The 20,649-nt window shown below is 27.1% G+C and overlaps 6 protein-coding genes across 6 annotated transcripts; all 6 read left to right on the top strand.

Annotated features, from left to right (window-relative positions):
* Window positions 1-493: 493 nt before the first annotated feature.
* On the top strand, window positions 494-3,171 carry LOC108773165 (uncharacterized). The gene is made up of 4 exons (XM_018538890.1): window positions 494-1,546; window positions 1,702-1,794; window positions 1,877-1,954; window positions 3,145-3,171. Exons 1-4 carry the CDS (start codon window positions 494-496, stop codon window positions 3,169-3,171), a joined length of 1,251 nt encoding a protein of 416 aa, XP_018394392.1.
* An 842-nt stretch (window positions 3,172-4,013) lies between these two features.
* Window positions 4,014-5,476, top strand: LOC108773164 (uncharacterized). Its single transcript, XM_018538889.1, has 3 exons — window positions 4,014-5,063; window positions 5,211-5,297; window positions 5,375-5,476. Exons 1-3 carry the CDS (start codon window positions 4,014-4,016, stop codon window positions 5,474-5,476), a joined length of 1,239 nt encoding a protein of 412 aa, XP_018394391.1.
* A 1,398-nt stretch (window positions 5,477-6,874) lies between these two features.
* LOC108773163 (uncharacterized) lies at window positions 6,875-8,401 on the top strand. Its single transcript, XM_018538887.1, has 3 exons — window positions 6,875-7,990; window positions 8,139-8,225; window positions 8,297-8,401. Exons 1-3 carry the CDS (start codon window positions 6,875-6,877, stop codon window positions 8,399-8,401), a joined length of 1,308 nt encoding a protein of 435 aa, XP_018394389.1.
* Window positions 8,402-11,300: 2,899 nt separating this feature from the next.
* Window positions 11,301-12,723, top strand: LOC108773162 (uncharacterized). Its single transcript, XM_018538886.1, has 3 exons — window positions 11,301-12,359; window positions 12,450-12,536; window positions 12,613-12,723. The coding sequence occupies exons 1-3, from the start codon at window positions 11,301-11,303 to the stop codon at window positions 12,721-12,723; spliced, it is 1,257 nt and encodes a 418-aa protein (XP_018394388.1).
* Window positions 12,724-13,667: 944 nt separating this feature from the next.
* On the top strand, window positions 13,668-16,947 carry LOC108773161 (putative gustatory receptor 28b). The gene is made up of 4 exons (XM_018538885.1): window positions 13,668-14,720; window positions 15,281-15,367; window positions 15,454-15,513; window positions 16,942-16,947. The coding sequence occupies exons 1-4, from the start codon at window positions 13,668-13,670 to the stop codon at window positions 16,945-16,947; spliced, it is 1,206 nt and encodes a 401-aa protein (XP_018394387.1).
* Window positions 16,948-17,193: 246 nt separating this feature from the next.
* Window positions 17,194-20,434, top strand: LOC108773159 (uncharacterized). The gene is made up of 4 exons (XM_018538884.1): window positions 17,194-17,274; window positions 19,047-20,033; window positions 20,183-20,269; window positions 20,330-20,434. The coding sequence occupies exons 1-4, from the start codon at window positions 17,194-17,196 to the stop codon at window positions 20,432-20,434; spliced, it is 1,260 nt and encodes a 419-aa protein (XP_018394386.1).
* The last annotated feature ends 215 nt before the right edge of the window (window positions 20,435-20,649 follow it).

Below are 20,649 nucleotides of genomic sequence, written 5' to 3'. Positions count from 1 at the left end.
TTAATTTATTTATATTTGTCGTTCTGTTCCTAAATTCATATTTGCATGACATATTTTTATTATAACTTTGCTTATTTACTTATATACGAATCTAATTAAGAACTACGAAATATCTTGATAACGTTTATTCGCTTTATACATGATCTAGATGTGCAAGATTGTGGATGACATTTAATTAAACATCATTCCATTATACGTGTTCCACAGATAAGCAAAACGCCATGGTTACTTCATGACTAACAAATTACTGAGTCTTATTTCGCTGTACGATGCAATAATTATTAGTAGTTTTAAAATTAAACTCGCCAAGTGTAGTTAAACTCTGAGAAGTTTATGACAGTTTACGCATTCTTCGTGGAGATAAACAATTATATTTGAAAGAGAATTTCTTGTAAATACGCTGCTGCTAAAGTGCATTGAGAACATAATTAATATCTTTTCGGCTATAGTGCGTTATTTAAATTATTGTGTTTTTATATATAATCCAGCAAACATGTTTAATTTATTATTGAAGTTCCAAGCATTCATAAGTAAAAGAAAAGGGAAGATATGGCAACTGTTCTGCGCCACGGATTTTGAGTCGTTAATGTATCCTTGCTTCACTTTTTGTCTCATTCTGGGAATATTTCCATACAAGATCAACGCTTCAACCATTAAGTCTTGCAAACTGTACTACATTCTATCGACTATCATTTTCTGCGCTTTTTGTGTTGACGAAATAATAAGTATCTATGATATCAATAATTCTAAAAATATTGCATTCAAAAGCGTACCTAGGATACTTCAACTTAATTGCTTTCATATTTTCGGCGGTTTCATAGTAATTGGAACATTTCTTTTGAGTGGACCACGAATGCGCTTACTTCAAACAATACTGAATCTCTCTTTAAGATTATCCCCGGAAACATATAAGAATATATCTAAATTAATCCATGCTAAGGACATTTTTGGTTTCTTCTTCTTAATCATACAAGCATCGATATATTTTCCTAATATGCAAGATAGCGTCTTCCGCTTGGTTGTCGTAGAATACATAATCCTACTAGTGTTTCAAATGGATATGCTATACATGAATTGTGTTTGTGTTTTAAAAGCTTGTTTCAAGCAAATCAACGACAATCTGGTGAATCTTCGAAGATTCGTGGCGCACCCTAAGCCATATTTTTTGAGAGAAATCTATCAGAGACATCTATTCCTATTGATGGAACTTAAGGCCTTGGAAAAGCAGCATCTAACAATTAGCGATGCAGTACAGATGTTGACAACGACCTTCAGTTTACAACTCCTTTGCACAATAATTTTGACCTTTATTCAAATTACTTTCAGCCTGTATTTTTACTTAATACGAATACAAGGGGGTATGTCTGCAAGCAATCTGGAAAATCAGGTCTATTATAAGAGCTTCATTACAGCTGTAACATATTACATTATAAAAACAGTGTTGTTAGTATGGTCTTGCGAAACCAATAAGAATCAAGCCATGGAAATCGGTGTTACCATTCGCAATATGTTTAATAACATCAGTGATAAGGAAATAAAATACGAGGTAAATTTTTTAACAAATTTACATAACTTAATTCGCACATTTTATATATTTTACTAATTATATCTCGTGTATACTAATGTAATTCTTAATACTATAATTTATGAGATGTGCAATTTGAATCCTGTATTTGACAATTTTTTGATCTTTTATTGCAGTTGCAGCTATTTTCCTTACAATTAATGCATCGTGATCGTGAAAATATATTTTCCGCAAAGGGATTTATTGTGGACGCTACACTTCTCACTGCGGTGATTAATATATACATATATTACTTACTTTCATTTAATAAATGTAGATATATTTAACTTTTTTCATGATCTTATTTTTTAGATGGTGGGGAGCATTACTAAGTATCTATTAATTTTAATACAATTTTTATTAATGTCGAATTCTTGCGATGAAGAAACTGTAATCAATTTTATACATACAATCTGATTAAGATAAAAGTAATTGAATATTAAACAGACATTTTAAATATTAAGTACTTATTTTCATTTTTATGTTTATCATTGTAAGTAGAATATTATTTCGCCTTTGTAAAAATATTTGTATAAATGCATACACGCGCGCATACAGTAGCGAGCAGAGAAAATATGCGACTTAATTTTGTCCATATAATTATTATACACATTGTTTAACAATATAATAAATTTGTATACGATACAGTATTGTATTGGAAACATTTTAAATCAAATTTTGATATACAAGTTGGATATACCCAACGAATATTTTTGAAGTTATTAATTTTTGTCTATATAATGGACAAATTGATTGATAGTATGCAAAATAGATGTAACACTGTAATCAAAGCCAGCGCTAGCTCGACTAGATATTAATAACGTATTTTAATTTTATAATTGCTTTTTTATTGATTTAAATTTTTATAAACGTATATAAAAACAAGAAAAAAATTACTAAAATATAATTTTAAAAAATAGTTATATATTTTTTACTTTTATGTCTTTTATAATAAAGTCTTCTTACAGATTGTATATTTTTAAGTAACATATTAAAAAATGGCATCAATATCATTAAGAGAAAATATTTAAAAAATTAATATTTTTTATCTTTTGCTCGCTACCGTAGTAATAGTACTATGTAAAGGGAATTTTAAAAATCATATGTATGGTTGTAATTATACAAATAAGCAGTATACGAGTATGGTGCAGTTGTAATTGCGACTAATCGAAACTTTTCTACAAATAATTATATTTTATTGCAATTATCAATACCGGTATTCTGCTGAGATTTCTTCAATTTTCAAAGTAATGTAGGTTATAAAGTGTTTAATAATAAATAACAGCTTATAATAAATACTTTTTGTATGTGTATTTGTAAATAAATTTAAAGATTTAATAATTTAATATAACTTTTGAGAGAGAGAGAGAGAGAGAGAGAGAGAGAGAGAGAGAGAGAGAGAGAGAGAGAGAATATTTTATAAAGATGTTTGGAAATATATTATATGTAATATATGTATATTAAACCTCATTTATCAACAATAAGTGTAATAAAATTTTATTAAGGCATAACGTGATATACTGTCGTATTGATATATTGCAGTTTAAGTTTTTTGTAATTCTATTATTTTGTCTTCGAAGTACAACGAATTAACCATATTGGAATAATTTGTAGTTTGTAGACAATAATATAGAATGTACTTATTAAGAATTTTATCAGATAATATATCGATTAATTAAGATAATAGTATCATTTTTTACGAAGTCAATTCTCTTATAATAATGCATTTATTATACCTGTTTTTTATGATGACATCAGTGTTTCTCAAAACGCACATAGCATTATTTAACAATATTTGTGTGTACAAAATTTACGCGCGTATAGGCACATGCACAAGGTATAATTTAATATATATGTTTTAATAAACACACAAGGAGAAATATTTGTAATTTATATAGATAGTCAATGTGTATAAAGTTCAGAAAACAAATATTAATTATAACATTATAAATAGAAGTAGAAAATAGCAATTTTAATTTTTTTGCATCCCAATTCGTGTATGTATACATTTGTATATATATTGTTTGTCGGAAAAACCAAAAAGATTAAATCTCGAAGAGTCATGATATAGAAAAATTGAACATTCCATTTATAATAAATTTTTAAATATAATAAAAAAATATTTTAAATATAAGAGTGTAAAAACGATTTGTAAATGGATCCTTGAAAAAGCCACTGATCCACATAGGTACTATGCAATTTATATCTTTTGCTAATTCATTTATGCACGTGTTAGAGCAATTACATTCCTTTATGTTTTCTGCCCTAATGGTGATAAATGTTTATTAAAAAACACCATGGTTACCTGACAACTAACAAACTCCTTGAAAAAATTGAAATAAATTCTTAAAACACATATTAAGAATAAAGACCTCGTAATTACAGTGTACACGACAAAGTGCATTTATAAAATGATGAATAGTTATTCTTTCGTGACGCTCTACTAATCATGTTCAGCTCGTCGTCAAAATTACAAAGACGAGCAAATGACAAAATGGGGAAAAAATCGCAGCTGTTCCACGCTACGGATTTTGAATCATTGATGTATCCTTCCTTCACATTTTGCTACATTCTTGGAATATTTCCATATAAAATCAATTCTTTGGTCTTCGAAACGTCCACACCTCGCTATATTCTTTCAACCATCATTATCTGTGTTTGTTTAATTTCTTTATTATACATTCTCTATATCATCGACATTTCTGGAAGTGAGTACGAAGACGTCCCCAGAATTCTCGATCGTAATTGCTTCTACATACTCAGTAGTTTTATAGCGATTGTCACGTATATTTTGAGTGGACCTCGAATGCGTTTGCTTCAAACCTTAAAAAAGATTTCTTTAAAATTGCCTTCGGAATCATATCAGAAATTATCCAAATTTATCCACGCCAAGGACGTCTTGGGTTTCTTTTTTCTTCTCATGGAAGTACCAATATATTTCAATTTAAATATTCATATTCTAATGAAGATTTTTGTAATATACGTTACCCAGATGATGTTTCATATGGATATGTTGTACATGAATTGTGTTTGTATAATAAAGGCCTGTTTTAAGAGAATCAATGATAATCTAGAGAACATGCGGGAGTATACGATGGATAATGAAGTACATCATCTTGGCAGGATGTGCTATAAAAAAAGAAGTTCGTTTTTGTTAATCCAAGTAAAGGAATTGAGAAAACAGCATATGATGATTAGTAACACAGTGCAGATGCTGAACATGATTTTCAGTTTGCAGCTCCTCGCTACTATAATTATGACTTTTATCCAGATCACTTTCGAACTTTATTTTTATATATTGTATTGGCAAAGAAACATAGTCATGTTAAAAGTAAATAATTTTTATAGCTTATTTTTGAAGATGTCTATAATATATTATTCTATAAAAATAATGTTGATGGTGTGGGCTTGTGAGACTGGTAAAAATCAGGCTCAGCAGATTGGTATCACTGTTCATGACATACTAAACAGTGTCAATGATAAAAAAATCAAAAGCGAGGTAATAAAAAAATGTAATTTAATTTATACATTTTAATGATTATGCACCACATGATCTCTAATACAATATTTTTACACATTATATTTAATAATTTATAATTACATTTAGCGATTTTGTTATTAATTAATTTATGATCTAATGTTGCAGTTACAGTTGTTTTCCTTGCAAATTATGCATTGCGATAATACGTTCTCCGCGAAAGGCCTTACTATGGACGCAAAACTCCTTACTGCGGTAAAATATTTATTAATCATTTATCTTCACACATGTTCCAAAAGTGATTTATTCATCCTTTTAATTTTGGTTTTTAGATAGTGGGTAACATCGGCACGTATTTATTAATCTTGATGCAATTTTTGAACATGAAGTATTATTGCGATGAAGAAATTACCACAAATACTACACACGCATAATTTATTGAAATAAAAATATATTATAAGAGTTATATATTAAAAATATATTATTAAAAGATGATTAAATGTTTATTTTATTAGTATGACTAAATAACACAGAAATTGATCGCACGCTTCAAAGTTCAGTTTTCATTATTTGATGAAATAAATGATAAAGTTTACGAAACATTAGCATTAACAATGGATCATGACACGATAGTATTTCTTTGGCACATATTATATAAATTCAGAAAATAGTTTAATTTTTCGTATAATTAGATGTCATAGCTATTGGTTTTACTGCGCTTACATTAAGTTAAGATAAATCAATGTAAGTATCAATAAATCAATATAAAATGTATATATAACATGCAAAAAATATATTAAAATGTATTAGATTACGTAAACAGGTATTCCTTGAAGGTATATTTGCTCTTCAAACTTCATTTATCAACAATAAACTTATAAAATTTTGTTGAAGCAATATTCGATACATGCATTATCACAATAATAAAATTCATGACTTTATTAAAAAATAAAATTGATCTTCTTCAAACAATTTGTGGTCTATATATAGGCTATGACGTAACTGTTAACTTTCATTAGTCGAAATAAAAATCGACTGATTCTAATCTAGATAAGGCGTTGCATTATAATAACTTGACACGTATATTTCGCAATATTATATTTGCTAATAATTTGCTCATATGTCTTTTTAATACATACCAATGTGTTCCAAAATGTATTTAACATAATTTATATAATCGTCTTCGTGTAAAACATTCACATGCGTGCATACACATACAAATTTGAATTTACTGTATTTTAATAAATACGCAAAAGTATTTGTGATTCATAATTAATCTGTAAATTAAACTCAGAAATTAAATATTAATAATAACATTTTGAATAAACAGAAAATGAATATTTTAATACTTTTGTATCTTGAATTACACATTAGTGTAATGTATATTTAAATATATGTTGCTTGTGACACTAAAAAGACTGAAACTTGAAGAATTGTGAGATATAGAAATACCAAACGTCCCATTTGCAAAATAAAAAATTTGGAATTTTTAAATGATCAGTATTTATTAATGAATCCTTGAAAGAGTTATTAATCTACAAGAATACTATATAGTCTATATTTCTTGCTTCGTGTGTATACATATATAATTCACAGCAATTACATATTATTTATTTTCTACACTTCAATGACGTCGATCGAAGGGTACCATGGTTACTTCACAATTATAAACAAATGACCCTTTAAATTCTCACCATTGGACGCGAAAAAACTACTTGTAGTTTTAAATTCCAGTTCAGTGTGACTAGATCAACATAGTGAAGAATCCTATATATATTTGTTGTAAGAAGACATACCAAGAATAGAATTTTTACAATTATGTTCACTTGATGATGAAGTGCATTTATAAACTAATTAATAATTTTAAGCTGTTCTTTCGTGAATTATTAATTATATTCAGCCCATCGTCAAAATTACAAAGACGAACCAATGGCAAAATGCAGAAAAAATGGAAGTTATTTGAGTTATTTCACGCTACTGATTTTGAATCATTGATGTATCCTTCCTTCACATGTTGCTACATGCTTGGAATATTTCCATATAAAATTAACGCATTGGCCTTTGAGGCTTCAACATCACGTTATATTTTTTCAACCATCACCATCTGTGTTTGCTTTGCTTCTTTATTGTACATTCTCTATATTATCAACATTTGTGGATGTATCAAGTACATAAATGTACCTACAACTCTTAACCGTAATTGCTTCTATGTACTCAGTGGTTTTATAGCGGTTGTTACACACATTTTGAGCGGTCCCCGAATGCATTTGCTTCAAAGCATAAAGGAGATTTCATCAAAATTGCCTTTGGAATTATATCGGAAGCTATCCAGATTAATCCATACTAAGGACATCTTAGGATCCTTGTTCTTACTTCTTCAAACGCCGATATTTTTGAAGATGAATATTCATATTATAATTAAAATTTTCATAATATACGTTAATCTGCTGATATTTCATATGGATATGCTGTATATGAATTGTGTTTGTATACTAAAGGCTTGTTTCAAGAGAATCAATGATAATCTGGAGAATATGCGGGAACAAATGATGATACATAATCTCAACAAAATATGCTACAAACAAAAAATTTCATTCTTGCTGATCGAATTAAAGACATTGAAAAAACGTCACCTAATAATTAGTAACACAGTGCAAACGTTGAACATAATTTTCAGTTTACAGCTCCTCGCTACTGTAATTTTAACTTTCACCCAGATCACTTTTGATCTCTACTTTCAAATATTGTATTGGCAAAGAGACATATCTATGATGGATATAAATGGTTATAGTTATAGTGCGGTTTTGGCGATATTTACAATGTATTATTTTGTAAAAATAATGTTGATAGTGTGGGCCTGTGAGACCAGCAAGGATCAGGCTATGCAGATTGGCACCAGTATTCATGATGCGCTTAACAGTATTGGCAACAATAGAATAAAAAATGAGGTAATAAAAAAAATGTAATTTAATTATATATTTTTTTAAACACATGTACCATATATGATATTTAATGCTATATCTTACATTTAATATGTAAAATATGAATTTATGATTCTTCGATCTTTATTAATTAATTTACAATCTAATGTTGCAGTTGCAGTTGTTTTCCTTACAAATTCTACACCGTAAAAATACATTCTCCCCAAAGGGTTTTGCTATGAACGCAACGCTTCTCACTGCGGTAAATTATTATTCATTTGTCTTTGTGCATCGAAAGCGATTTATTATTAATCTTTTTAATTTTGGTTTTAGATAATAGGTAGTGTCAGCACGTACTTATTTATTTTGACGCAATTTTTGAATATGACATATTATTGCGATGATGAAGTTACCAAAAATGTTACACAAATTCACTAGTATGAAAAGATATTAGAATAAAAAAAGAGAATAAATATCTATTTTAATAATAAAAAATTATATTTTTTATTAGAATGTTTTAATAAAACATGATGACAATGTTATAATAACTTCTAATAGATTTACATATCGTATAAGGTGTATACATAAATATACATATGTATATATCTATATATGTGTATATGTAGAAATTTTAATTTATACTTTCTTATTGGTATTTATATTGATTTGTTTTAACCTTTATATATAAGTGTACTGAAACACAGAGATTATTATGTATAATGGATCTAATTAAAAATGAAAAATTTTTTGTTAATGTATTTATAATGTTTTACATAATACATTTAAACAAGTAAATCATGTTAAATTTTAACTAGATGTTAATATACACACACACACACACACAAGTAGTATAAAGTATGAGTTTCGCCTCCATGTATATGTATATGTACAGACATACATACATACATATATATATATATATATATATTGTATATTATATATACTATATATACATATATGTATATAAAGACAAATTTTATACTACTTGTGTATTAACATTTAGTTGCAACTTAATATGTTTTACTTGTTTAAACGTATTATGTAAAACATTTAAATACATTACTAAAAAAATTTATATTTTCGGAATAATTAGGTCTTTCATATAATAATTTGTTCGTTTATTGCTTTTACATTAAAAAATAAAAATTGAAACATCAATATAAATGTCAATAAATCAGTATAAATTAAGATATCTATAAACTCGCAAAAGTATAACAAAACGTAATAGACTGCTTATAAAAAGTTCCTTAGAGATATTTATTCTCTGCTATCCATTCATTAATAAAATGCAATTAATTTAATTTAATTGTTGTAACAAAATTTATAAAATTTCCTTAAATTTTATAAAATTTGAAATTTTTTTGTTAAGGCAATATTCGATTTACGCATTATAATAATAATAAAATTTATGTGCGTATCCGATCTGCCCACTATTAAAATACAAAAATTTATCTTGTTTTATTAATTTGTGTTGTCTGTAGACCATAATGCAAATGTTAACAATTTCATTAGTCAAGATAAAAAGTCGATTAATTTTAATCCAGATAATAGCGTTGCATTTGCATTATAGCTTGGTTCATTTCACGATATTACATTTGTTATTCACGCCCTTTGCGAGAGACAATATTACTTTTTCGCAATATGTACACAGCGTAATTTAATGATATTCTTGTACTTAATGTATTTTAACAATATTCTTGTACAATATTATATACAATACGATGCAATATATATATATATATATAAAATACATAAGTTAAGTTGTTACAAATATGAAGAAGATAAATAATGTTAATTCTTTATTATATTAGTTATATAGAGTTAATTTACTCGTTGCTGCGTTATGTTCTAAAATTCATATATATCGTTTAAAAAAATGAAAAAATTGTTGTATATTTGAGTTGTACTAGTATGTTTATATTAAAAATATATAAAAATTTAATAGTTGTTAACAAGAGTGCTAATAAGAATATTTATATATTATATATCGGATGCTTATTAAAATAATAAAATTAATAAGCTTTTAATTATCTTACTAGACGATATAAAGATATAATAACTGATAATCGAAAAACATCAAAACTATTTACTACCAATAAAATGACACCAGTTTCAAGGCAATAACTTGCATATTGAAATTCTCTGAGAAATTAATCAAAGCATCAATCTCGTACATTGATTAAAAGTTTATATCGATTTACGTATTTGTTAGAATTCAATCTACTTAGATATTGTCACAGAAAAAAATATGCATTTTCAAAATAAAATTAATATAGATATAAACCTTAATCATTTTTATGTAGTGTAATATATACAATATGATATAATTTGTTGTGTACTCATATTTGCTAACAATGCTCTCAGTTTGTTGATAAACTTCCAAGTATAAAAAGTGAAAAAAATATAATGTGCCATGCTACAACTACTTTCAATTGCTGATGGGTCCCTGCTTCACTTTTTGCAGCATTATTGGAATATTTCTGTATAAAATTAACAATTTAACTTCCAAACAGCATTATATATTACCAATTGTCATTCTTTCTTCTCTGCATTTATGATTTGTTAGTGAGATTGACATTGCAACGATCAAATTCAAAAGCGTAGGAGAAACCAAGGATAAAAATAACCTGCAGCAAATTTAATATTGTAAGCGTATCTAAAACAAATGAACGAATTCAAACGTGTTTTACATGTTAATTGCTTTGGTTGATTCTACTCAAGCAAGGCGTTAAGTTGAGCGATTATTTGTACAATACATTTGTGTGTTGAAAAATTATATGTAATGTTTTAATTCAATATTATTTGTTATATATATGTGTATATTAATATATGATCATATTTCTATATGTATCGACATATATCGCTTTTTAATTTATCTAGTATTGTTACAATACATGTTTCCTTCATAATATTATTAATATTTAATATTTTATTAATCATTAATTTAGCGCAAGAAAATGAATAGTATAAACTGTAATACACGCTTTGTAATACTAATTAAGCAAAAATTGCTACATTTTTTAATTCATAATGCACAAAGGTGCATTACAAAATTAATTATTACCGATCGAAGAACACCATGGTTACTTTCTACTAACAAATGACGTTAGCGTTCCAAGGCAGTAACAACGCAGTTATTAATTGAAATATTCTGAGTGTAGATCTAAGAAAAGTCTATTTTTTTTAGTCTATGTATTTATTAATATATATATATTCACAAAAAGAAAGTCTCTGTCGCACAATAAAACATATACCAATATTACAATACAATAACAATAATCATTTCGTGCAATATACAGTACATAAGTAGATGTTGTATATTTATATCCTGCTGATAATGCTTAATTTATCAACAAAATTTCAAGGATGCACCAAGTGCAAAAAGTGGAAAAAATGGCAATTGTTCCATGCTACGGATTTTCAATCGTTGATGTATCCCTGCTTTACCTTCTGCAATATTCTTGGAATATTCCCGTACAAAATCAACGGTTCGACTTTCGAAACTTCTAAACAGTGTTATGTATTACCAACTGTTGTTCTTTGTATTCTCTGCATTTACGAGCTAGAAGTGCTTTATGAGATTGACATTGCTAGAACGATCCAATTCAAAGGAGTACCTAAGACACTTGAGCGTAACTGTTTTTACATACTTGGTAATTTTATCGCGGTCGTTACATACATTTTAAGCGGTCGTCGAATGCACTTGCTTCAGACCATAATGAATATCTCTTCGAAACTACCTGCCAATTCATATCAAAAGCTGTCTAGATTGATCCATGCCAAGGACATCTTCGGTTTCATCTATTTAATTGGACAAACGATGTTCTATTGTTATTCGTTGGATTTCGATAATTGGCACAGAGCTTTCGCACCGTATCTTAATTTGATAGTGTTTCAAATGGATATGTTGTATATAAATTGTGTTTGTGTATTAAAAGCTTGTTTTGAAAGAATTGACGATAATCTGCTAAACTTGCAAAATCATGTGACAAACAATGAGCCATATATCCTGAAGCAAATCTATCACGAGCGTAGAAATCCATTCCTGTTAATGGAACTCAATGTTTTGAAGAAACAGCATCTGATGATTAGCGACGCAGTGCAAATGCTAAATTTGATTTTTAGTTTGCAACTCCTTGCTAGCACAATTATAACTTTTGTCGAAATTACTTTCTATCTGTATTTTTATATAGTACATTGGAGAAGTGGCACATTAATGAACCATCTGAACAAAGGGATTTACGATATTTATTTGCTAGTGATTATGATATATTACTCTGTAAAAATAGGATTGATAATATGGGCATGCCAGACTGGTAAAAACCAGGCCGAGAAAATTGCCACTACCGTTCATGACGTAATTAATAATATTTCAGATGCGCAAATAAAAAACGAAGTAATTAAAAAAATATATCTTTAACTAAAAGAAATCTTGCAGAGTTAATAATGGTAACTCTGTATTCAACTTTAATCTCACATATTACAGTTGCAGCTGTTTTCCTTGCAAATAATGCACCGCCAAAATGCATTCTCCGCGAAAGGTTTCATTATGGATGCTACTCTTCTCACTGCAGTAAGTAAACGTTATATTATTTGTTTCTTAATTAATTCAATACAGACATTATTTACTTTTATAATTCTGATTTTAGATAGTAGATAACGTAACTACATATGTATTAATTTTATTGCAATTACTCCTGTTGCAAACGCAAGTTTGCAACAGAGAGTTAGCAATTAATGATATACAAATGATCTTTTAAAAAGTATATGATAATTAATAATAAAAAATATATCATTAAATAGTTACATAGAAATACACTTTTTTAGTGTTATAAAATATATGCATATACATAATATGTTGTATAGATAAATTGTTATATCGTGTATATAAACAATATTCTGTTAATATGTATACCTGTATTTTTTTTTGCTTACGTATACTTTGTAGAGTAATAAATATATTTGTGAAAGGTATCGTTTTGAGCTCATTGAATACATTATTTTGTTAAGAAATTATGATATATTGATGTTGATATCTCAGTAAACTGATATAATTTTGAAATTACTTCTAATATTTAAATGAGAAAGAAAAACGTTTAATTAACATTCTAAATTTTCTCTCAAAATATCACGCATTGTTTTGCAATGGCTTAAAGTTTAATTATATAAAAATCAAGAGAATAAATGAATTAAGCAATATTTAATCTCAATGTCGTAATATAGAAATTTTTAATATTCTATATGTACAATAAAATTTAATATACTTTTATTATAATTTTGTATAATAGTTAATTTATTAAGGTTACTTTGAAGAAGTTATTAGTTCTTTGTAGAACACAATATTTGACGTATGTATAGATAATTTTCTAAGTTATATAATATAATAGTTACGTTTTACTTCGCTATACTCTGCACATCAAAGGTAATGATTACCGTTCGAACAGCACCATGGTTACTTTATGACTAACAATTGCTTAGATATTGTTTCAATGCTGCAATTGCATGCAGTTTTAAATGGTAACTGATCAAGTGTAGATCAATACAGAATCCTTATCAAATAATCTTGAAGATTATACACAAAGAAAAATTCTCACTATAAAGTTTAGGTAAACGCTAAAGTGTGAAGATTAATAATTTTTGAACAGTACCTATAATCTAAGTTATTATATAATATAAGTTATTGAAAACTTCTATTCTATCAATAATGATAAATATGTCATTAAAATTTCGAAAATGCATTAAGTGCAAAATGTGGACAAAATGGCAACTGTTTCATGCTACGGATTTTCAATCGCTTATGCATCCCTGTTTCACCTTTTGCCGCATACTTGGAATATTTCCGTATTACATCAAGGCTTCGACTTTTGAAACTACAAAACAGCGCTATATTCTGACAACCATCATTATTTGCATTCTCTGTATTTACAAACTAATAGTATTGTATAAGATTGACATTACTGGAACGATCATATTTGATAGTACACCTTTGGTTTTTGAACGTAATTGTTTTTTTATACTCAGCGGGTTTATCATGATTGTTACATATATTTTGAACGGTCCTCGGATGCACTTACTCCAAAATATAATGGAAATCTCTTTGAGACTGTCTCCTGATTCGTATCGAAAGCTATCGAGATTGATTCATGCTAAAGATATTTTTGGATTCTTTTTTCTAATCGGACAAACAGCATTTTATTATTCCATGATAAATTTTAGTAACATAGACAAGATTTTCGTACTGTACATAAACTTGATATTATTTCAAATGGATATGTTGTATATAAATTGCGTGTGTGTATTAAAAGCCTGTTTTAAGGAAATTAATGATAATCTGACGAATTTGCGAAAGCTCGTGGTGAACGACGAATCACATATTTTGAGGAGAAATTATCATGAACGGAAAAATCCATTCCTACTAATAAAACTCAGAGCTTTGAGAAAACAGCATTTGATGGTCAGTGACACAGTGCAAATGTTGAATACGATTTTCAGTCTACAGCTTCTCGCTACCATAGTTCTAGTTTTTGCTGAAGTTACTTTCCATCTATATTTTTATATATTTCATTGGAAAGTTAACATAATTAGCGCACAACACGAACTTTTGGATGGGTTATTGGTAACGACTTGGACGTATCAATGTATCAAAATGGTGTTAATAGGATGGGCTTGTGATACAGGCAAGGATGAGGCCATGAGGATCGGTACCACTGTTCATGAAATACTGAACGACACTATCGATGAACATCTCGGAGATGAAGTAAATGAAATAATAAAATTTAACTTGTACATTTCCTAAAGATATCTTGTGTGTCAATTTTTATACATTAAAACTGAGTAATTATTCAGAATAGGGAAGGCAGCTCGATGATCTTGACCTTGACAGATGTTGTCAAGATCATGACCTTGAGGAACCTCCAACGGGTTTTAGTCGTCGGTCGTCCTTTTTCGTTAAAAAGTTATTAACTTAATAACAAAAAAGTTCTATTATAACACAAAAATTCCCTGCTTTAAAATATGTTATCAAAGTAATAAAAGAATCATTCAGAGGATTATAACCTTAACAACATATGTGTAGGTCAAGATCATCGAGGCTGAGTTTCTTACAGCGAACAATTAGCGAATACTTTTATTTTTAAAGCAGAGAATTCTCGTGTTGTATAGTTGAACTTTTTCTACGCGAAACAAGAGTTACCTCACACCAAAAAATGGGTTAATCGGTGCTACCTCCCCTATTCTGAATAATTACCTAAATCTGTATAGTTAGTAATTATTTCTTAGTTTTGTATTTGATTATGTTCTAATTCTAATGTTTTATAGTTGCAGTTGTTTTCCTTGCAAGTACTGCATCGGAAAAATACATTTTCCGCGAAGGGTCTCACTGTGGACACAACACTTCTTGTCGCGGTGAGTGAATGATTATTTATTTTAAATATTATAATATGTATATATATTGATTATTTATATATACTATGTTATAATTTTAATTTTAGATAGTAAGTAATATCACCACTTATCTCTTAATTTTAATACAATTTTTAATTGCCGAACAAGTTTGCAAAACAAAAGTTATATATAAAAACAATATTATATAAACAATCTAATTAAAGAAAAGATAATTAAATTAAATAAAAAATGTTTGTTTAAATATTAAAATGTATCTTTGTATATATTTTGAAATTAGATGTTACATAACAAACGTGTGTGTGTAATATATGTATACAATAGAGACAAAACCTTGTACATCAACATTTAATTGCAAAAATAAAACTTTATTATATGTATTTTACTCGTTTATGTGTACCGTGTGTCAAATATAATAAACACATTTCTAAGAAATATCGTTTTAATATGACTTTAGAATAAAATTTGTTAGCAATAGACGTTTGATTAATCCCATTTAATGTTTATTATAATATATTTGTTATAATTTTATTCTTCTAAAGCATTATTTTAATAAAAAAAAAAAGAAACATATTTTTTAAATGGAGTTTATAATTAAAATTAATTTTTGAAAACAGCTTATTGAATATTTCATTGAATTTTGAGCTAATTTATTTATTAATGATGATTAAAAGTTATTTCATTGAAATGTAATGCAATTGATGAATTAACGTGATAATATTCATGTCTTTTGTCATCGCATTTTTTATTATTGCTGAAATAAAGGAGATTAACTATTTTGCATATAGTCTATAAATTACGATCTGTTAAAAATTTCATCAAAATGGATAAGTCTCGATTAATTTTAATTTAGATAAATAGTTAGATTATTGCTAATCAATAGCATTGTATTTGTTCTAGTTTTAATTTATTAATATTATACTTGTATTCCATTTATCACATGTTTTTCATAATGATATATCTCAAAGCAACCGCATAATTTAATGTCCTTTTTAGTATATAATATTAAAAATAGTAAAAAAAGAATTAATTTATAACATTTTAATAAATTAACAAAAACAATTTAAAATTAATTGCTTAAATCTCAAATATTAATAATATGTTTTGGTCAAGAAAAAAATGTTAACAAATATTTTTACATTAAAAGTGATAATAAATAGATAAAAATTATACATATATAAAAATTAAAAGTTTAAAACAGTTTTTTTGTGTAAGTATGTGTGTATGATATTATAAAGAATCTACAAAATTCTCTACACGAATAATATATACAATATGAAGAATAAAGTTTTAGTCATTATTAAAATTATTCATCTCTTCTTTATGAGCTACTGATGTATACTGTGAATTTTTGTTTATGCATATGTATATATACATAGTATATATATATATATATGTATAATAAACAAGATATATTGTTGACACTGATGTGTCACAATAATTATTATTATATTATGTAACAATATGTACGTTGCACTTCAAGAGTGATAAATGATTGAAGAGTGTCATGGTTACTTCACGACCGACAAATTTACTGAGTAAGTTCTCGCTTCTCGATGCATTATTTGTATTTTCAGTCTTAAATTTAAACTCATCAAGTGTAAATCAACAACAAAGAGATATGTCAACATGTATATTGTTAGAAAAATAAAATTGGACGTTATATAATATCTACTAAAGAAGGAAGCATTTGCAGACCATATTCGTATTATTGATAAAGTGTAGACATTAATAATTATAATAGAATAATTAACAGCTAAAGTGTATTGATAACAGGATTAATTTTTAAATTGTGAATCAACGGCTTAAAAAAATCAAAGTTCTCTATAATGAAGATAATGTTCAACTTTTTGTCGAAATTTCACAAACGGGTCAAGTATAAAATACGGAAACGATGGCAATTGTTTCACATCACAAACTTTCAATTCTTGATCAACGTTTCTACTTTTGAAATTTACAAACTGCCTAAGGTAGGTTTCCATTACATTGCCTTACTGATGAGTCCAGTAGTGGAAACCGGGACGAAACGCCAACTTGTAATATTTTTCGTAATATAAAGAATAAGATTATTAAGATCCAATTTATTTACGGAATTTTAAATTATCATCTTTATATTTAATTTGAATTAATCAAGTATTATTCGGTGATATTATAATACTACTGTAGTATTTATGCGTTATATGTCTAAATGTTTCAGCGCGCAATTATGGGGGGGCTACATATGTGGTATATAAAAATTCACACATACTTATTATTAGCACTTTGATCCAGCTTTGACCGTTATAGGCGTTTAATTCCTTCCTTGTTTGTAGACAATTTACGGTCGGTATAAAAATTATTTATTTACAAACTGCTTTTCATTTTATGGACCGTTATTATCTGCGTTTGTTGTATTTGCGAGTTAGTAATATTGTATGAGATTTACATTTCTGGAAAGATGAATATAATAAGCGTATTTAGAGGACTTTCGAGCATAGTAGTTATTAACATACATGCTTGCCAATTTCGTAGAGTCGTTACATACATATTGACTGATTCACAAATGCATTTGCTTCAAGCTGTATTGAACATCTCGTCGACAATATAAATGAATTATTTTTACTTCTTTTTGTTATGAGTAGACACATAATCGCTGGACATTTCATTCTTGTATTTCAATAAGTACGTATAAAACGTACTAAATCTATGAAAATTTTAGCGGATTACTATATATTAACATTTAATTAAAAATAGTTTGTTTGCTTACATGAGTTATTATATGTTAATTGATTTTTGAGCATTGCTTCGTATAATTTAATATATAATATATCATATATATAATATATGATATATATAACAACATATTAATACGTATATATTAAATTTTAATGTAACTTTTTATCAATTGTTGTTTCTCGTTAAAAATACAATATTATATTAAATATAAACATAAATACATCAATACAATTTTCAATTTTTATATTTTAGTGTATACACAGACACTACCGCGTGTCTTAAAAACGTAATTAAGATAAATCTTATTTTAAATAGTTTGATGTATCGTTCGATTTTATTTGATATTATATTACTATTAGTTTACTTTTATGTGATCTATTGAATTGTACTTAAAATAAGTACAAATTAATTTTCGCAAAAATTTCATCTTAGAAAAAATATTGTAAATTGTTTTATTTTCGCAGTTTAGCTAATTCTTTACAGCAAATTTACTTTTGTTTTATAATTATCTTTATTATGTTCATAAACATTTTATTTTTTATTAAAGCGATATAATTATACTTAAAGCACATTTAATAATTTACGTTAATTATTTGTAATTTATCCCTAGAGAAATAAGTGCCGATCGAAGAATACCATGGTTACTTCACGACTAACAAATTGCTTCTTTAACTTGATCTTTCTATTTGACTTCTATTTACTCGCAGTTTCAAATTTAAATTCGTCGAGTATAATACATATAGAGACCACATCTGTTTATTTATTGCAAAAAGACGAATTTAAAGTTTAAATTTAGAAATAAGACTTTTACATCTATGTTAATACATAATATGTTAAAGTGTATAGGAAATTAATATTATAAGCTGAAGATCATGACACAAATTATTTTTTCATGAATTTCGGCTAATCGTCAAAAATCCAACAATACACTAAAAGAAAAATGGGGAAAAAATTTAGACCTTTCCACGCCACGGATTTTCAATCCTTAATGTATCCTTGCTTTACCTTTTGCTATATTCTCGGAATATGTCCATACAAGATTAACGCTTCCATTTTTGAATCTTCAAAATCGCGCTACGTCGTGTCGATTGTGCTTGTCTGCGTTTGCTGTGTTTTTAATCTAACAGTTATCTACAATATTATGTTAATATCCAACTTTAATGAGGAGATCCGTAATCTTGAAGCTATCAGTTTCCATATTCTTAATAATTTTGTTATGATCATCACGCTTATTTTGAGCGGTCCGCGAATGCGCTTGTTGCAGACTATTATGGAAATCTCTTCGAAATTACCTTCGAAATCATATCAAAAGTTATCCAAATTAATCCATGTCAAAGATATCTTTGGTACCATATTCTTAGTCGTGCAGCTGTGTGTATATATTTTTCAAAAGCAACTGGTTAAACTAGACTGTATGTCAATTGTGTGGCTACTATTACTTTTATACCAAATACTTCTGGAATTCGAGATAAATATGTTGTATATAAATTGTGTATGTGTATTGAAGGCCTGTTTCAAGAGAATTGATGAGAATGTAGCATACTTGCAAAAAATTGTAATAAAGCCATGTGTACCCACGTTGGTCTGCCAAATGCAAAAAAATCAATTTTTAATAATAGAACTCAGAGGCTTGAAAAAGCAACATCTGGTTATTAGTGTTACAGTGCAAATGTTGAATGTTATCTTCAGCTTGCAACTTCTCGCTACTGTAGTCCTAACTTTTTCTGTCATCACTTTTGAAATTTATTCTTACGTAGTGAATTGGCAAGATGGGATATTAATTAACATTGATATGCAGTTAATGTTTGCACTTTTTACGTCAATAGGACATTACATTATAAAAATAATGTTGATCGTATGGGCTTGCGAGACTAATAAAAATCAAGCCCAAGAGATCACTATTACAATTCATGATTTACTTAACAGCACTAATGATGAACAGATAAAAAATGAGGTAAAAAAATGCGAAAGTAAGATCGTTTTATCTGTATATTATTATGAAAATATAATTTATATTAACATAATAAAATCTAAAGCATAATAATGTTTCTTAATTCTATTTTTTGTTCTTACATTTAATTATTTGGATATTTGACATTGCAGTTGCAGCTGTTTTCTTTACAAATATTGCATAGCAAAAATGTATTTTCGACCAAAGGTATAACTGTGGATGCTAAGCTTCTCGCAATAGTAAGTACCTAATTATTTGTTTTAATAAAATGTTTACTGTTTACATTTTTTTATTTTTAGATAGTAGGTAATATTACCACGTACCTAATAATTTTAATACAATTTTTAAACATATTTCATTCTTGTGATGGAAAGACAGCAATTAATGTTACACAATCTAAATAAAAAAAGTGCATAATTAGACGAAAAACTTATTTAAGTATTAAAAAATATAAGTTTTGTCACTATTAATGAATTATTATAAGGTAATATTTTGTATTTTTTAATAAATATTTTTATCTAATAAATATAATATATAATAAAATCTTGTATATATAATATATACAGTACGTACAACATTGATAAGCGTTTTACAAAAATAAAACTTTATTATTTTATTT

Source organism: Cyphomyrmex costatus, unplaced genomic scaffold (assembly GCF_001594065.2).
Source record: "Cyphomyrmex costatus isolate MS0001 unplaced genomic scaffold, Ccosl1.0 scaffold2, whole genome shotgun sequence".
NCBI classification, from domain to species: Eukaryota; Metazoa; Arthropoda; class Insecta; order Hymenoptera; family Formicidae; genus Cyphomyrmex; species Cyphomyrmex costatus.
Note: the sequence above shows the minus strand (reverse complement) of the source record. Positions and strands in the feature narration are given on the sequence as shown.